This window comes from Nansenia antarctica (assembly GCF_963989245.1).
Source record: "Nansenia antarctica genome assembly, chromosome: 17".
NCBI lineage: Eukaryota > Metazoa > Chordata > Actinopteri > Argentiniformes > Microstomatidae > Nansenia > Nansenia antarctica.
This window is the reverse complement of record NC_137687.1, coordinates 4,149,357-4,150,300: the sequence shown is the minus strand read 5'-3', so window position 1 is coordinate 4,150,300 and position 944 is coordinate 4,149,357. Positions and strand designations below refer to the sequence as shown.

Genomic DNA, 944 nt, shown 5'->3' with positions numbered 1-944 from the left:
TTTGGGCCTGTTTGATTTCTTCATGGAGTTTGTTCCAGGAGCATGCAGCTGCGTGACTGAAAGCTGCTGCACCGTGTTTTGTTTTTACAGAGAACATTTCAAAGCAGAGAGGGGCTTGTGGTTTATTTTGATCATATATGGGCTCACGTGATTTTATGTGTGATCACACACACACATTCCTTCATTTGGTGCAGGACGATGATGATGATGAAGATGAAAACCTTTATTGTCCCCAATGGAAAATTTTTGTTTCTGGAGATGTTCTTCGTCCTCAGCCTCGTGCCTCTCCTGGTCTGCGTGTTCTGCTACCTGCAGTGCATCCGGATCCTCTACACGCGGGCCCGGGTCGGCGGGCGGCAGAAACGGAAGGCCGTTGGGATGGCGCTGGGCACGCTGGCGGTGTTCCTGGTGTGCGTCGTCCCCTTTAACTTCTCCCACATCCTGGGCTACTTCCAGGGGTCCAGCCCGCAGTGGAGGCACTACACCCTGCTGCTCAGCACCTTCAACACCTGCCTGGACCCCGTCATCTACTCCTTCTCCTCCTCCAGCATCCGCGAGACGAACAGGAAGTCCGTTTTAAGGGTGCTAGGACTGCGTAAGGTCGCTCCCCCCCGACGGGACGATAACACCACGGGTGAAGAGGATTTGTAGAGACACGACTTCACAGGACGCTCCCCCTAACTGTCTAAGCCCCTCCCACATTGACATAAGCCACTCCCCCTAACTGTCTAAGCCACTCCCACTTTGATACAGGCCACTCCCACTTTGATACAGGCCACACCCACTTTGATACAGGCTACTCCCCCTAAGTGTCTAAGCCACACCCAGGACGCTTACACGTTACAGACTGTTTCAATAATGTTTCCGATTTCAGGATTCTGTGTGAACTAAACTTCTAATCAAAACAGCTCTCAGCATCGTGGTTGAATCACACGATGAGAATC

General features: G+C 52.0%; 1 protein-coding gene across 1 annotated transcript; it reads left to right on the top strand.

Annotated features, from left to right (window-relative positions):
* Window positions 1–198: 198 nt before the first annotated feature.
* On the top strand, window positions 199–651 carry LOC308172805 (free fatty acid receptor 3-like; the record flags this gene model as incomplete). The annotated part of the gene is made up of 1 exon (XM_080547754.1): window positions 199–651. One exon carries the CDS (start codon window positions 199–201, stop codon window positions 649–651), a length of 453 nt encoding a protein of 150 aa, XP_080403880.1.
* Window positions 652–944: the final 293 nt, after the last annotated feature.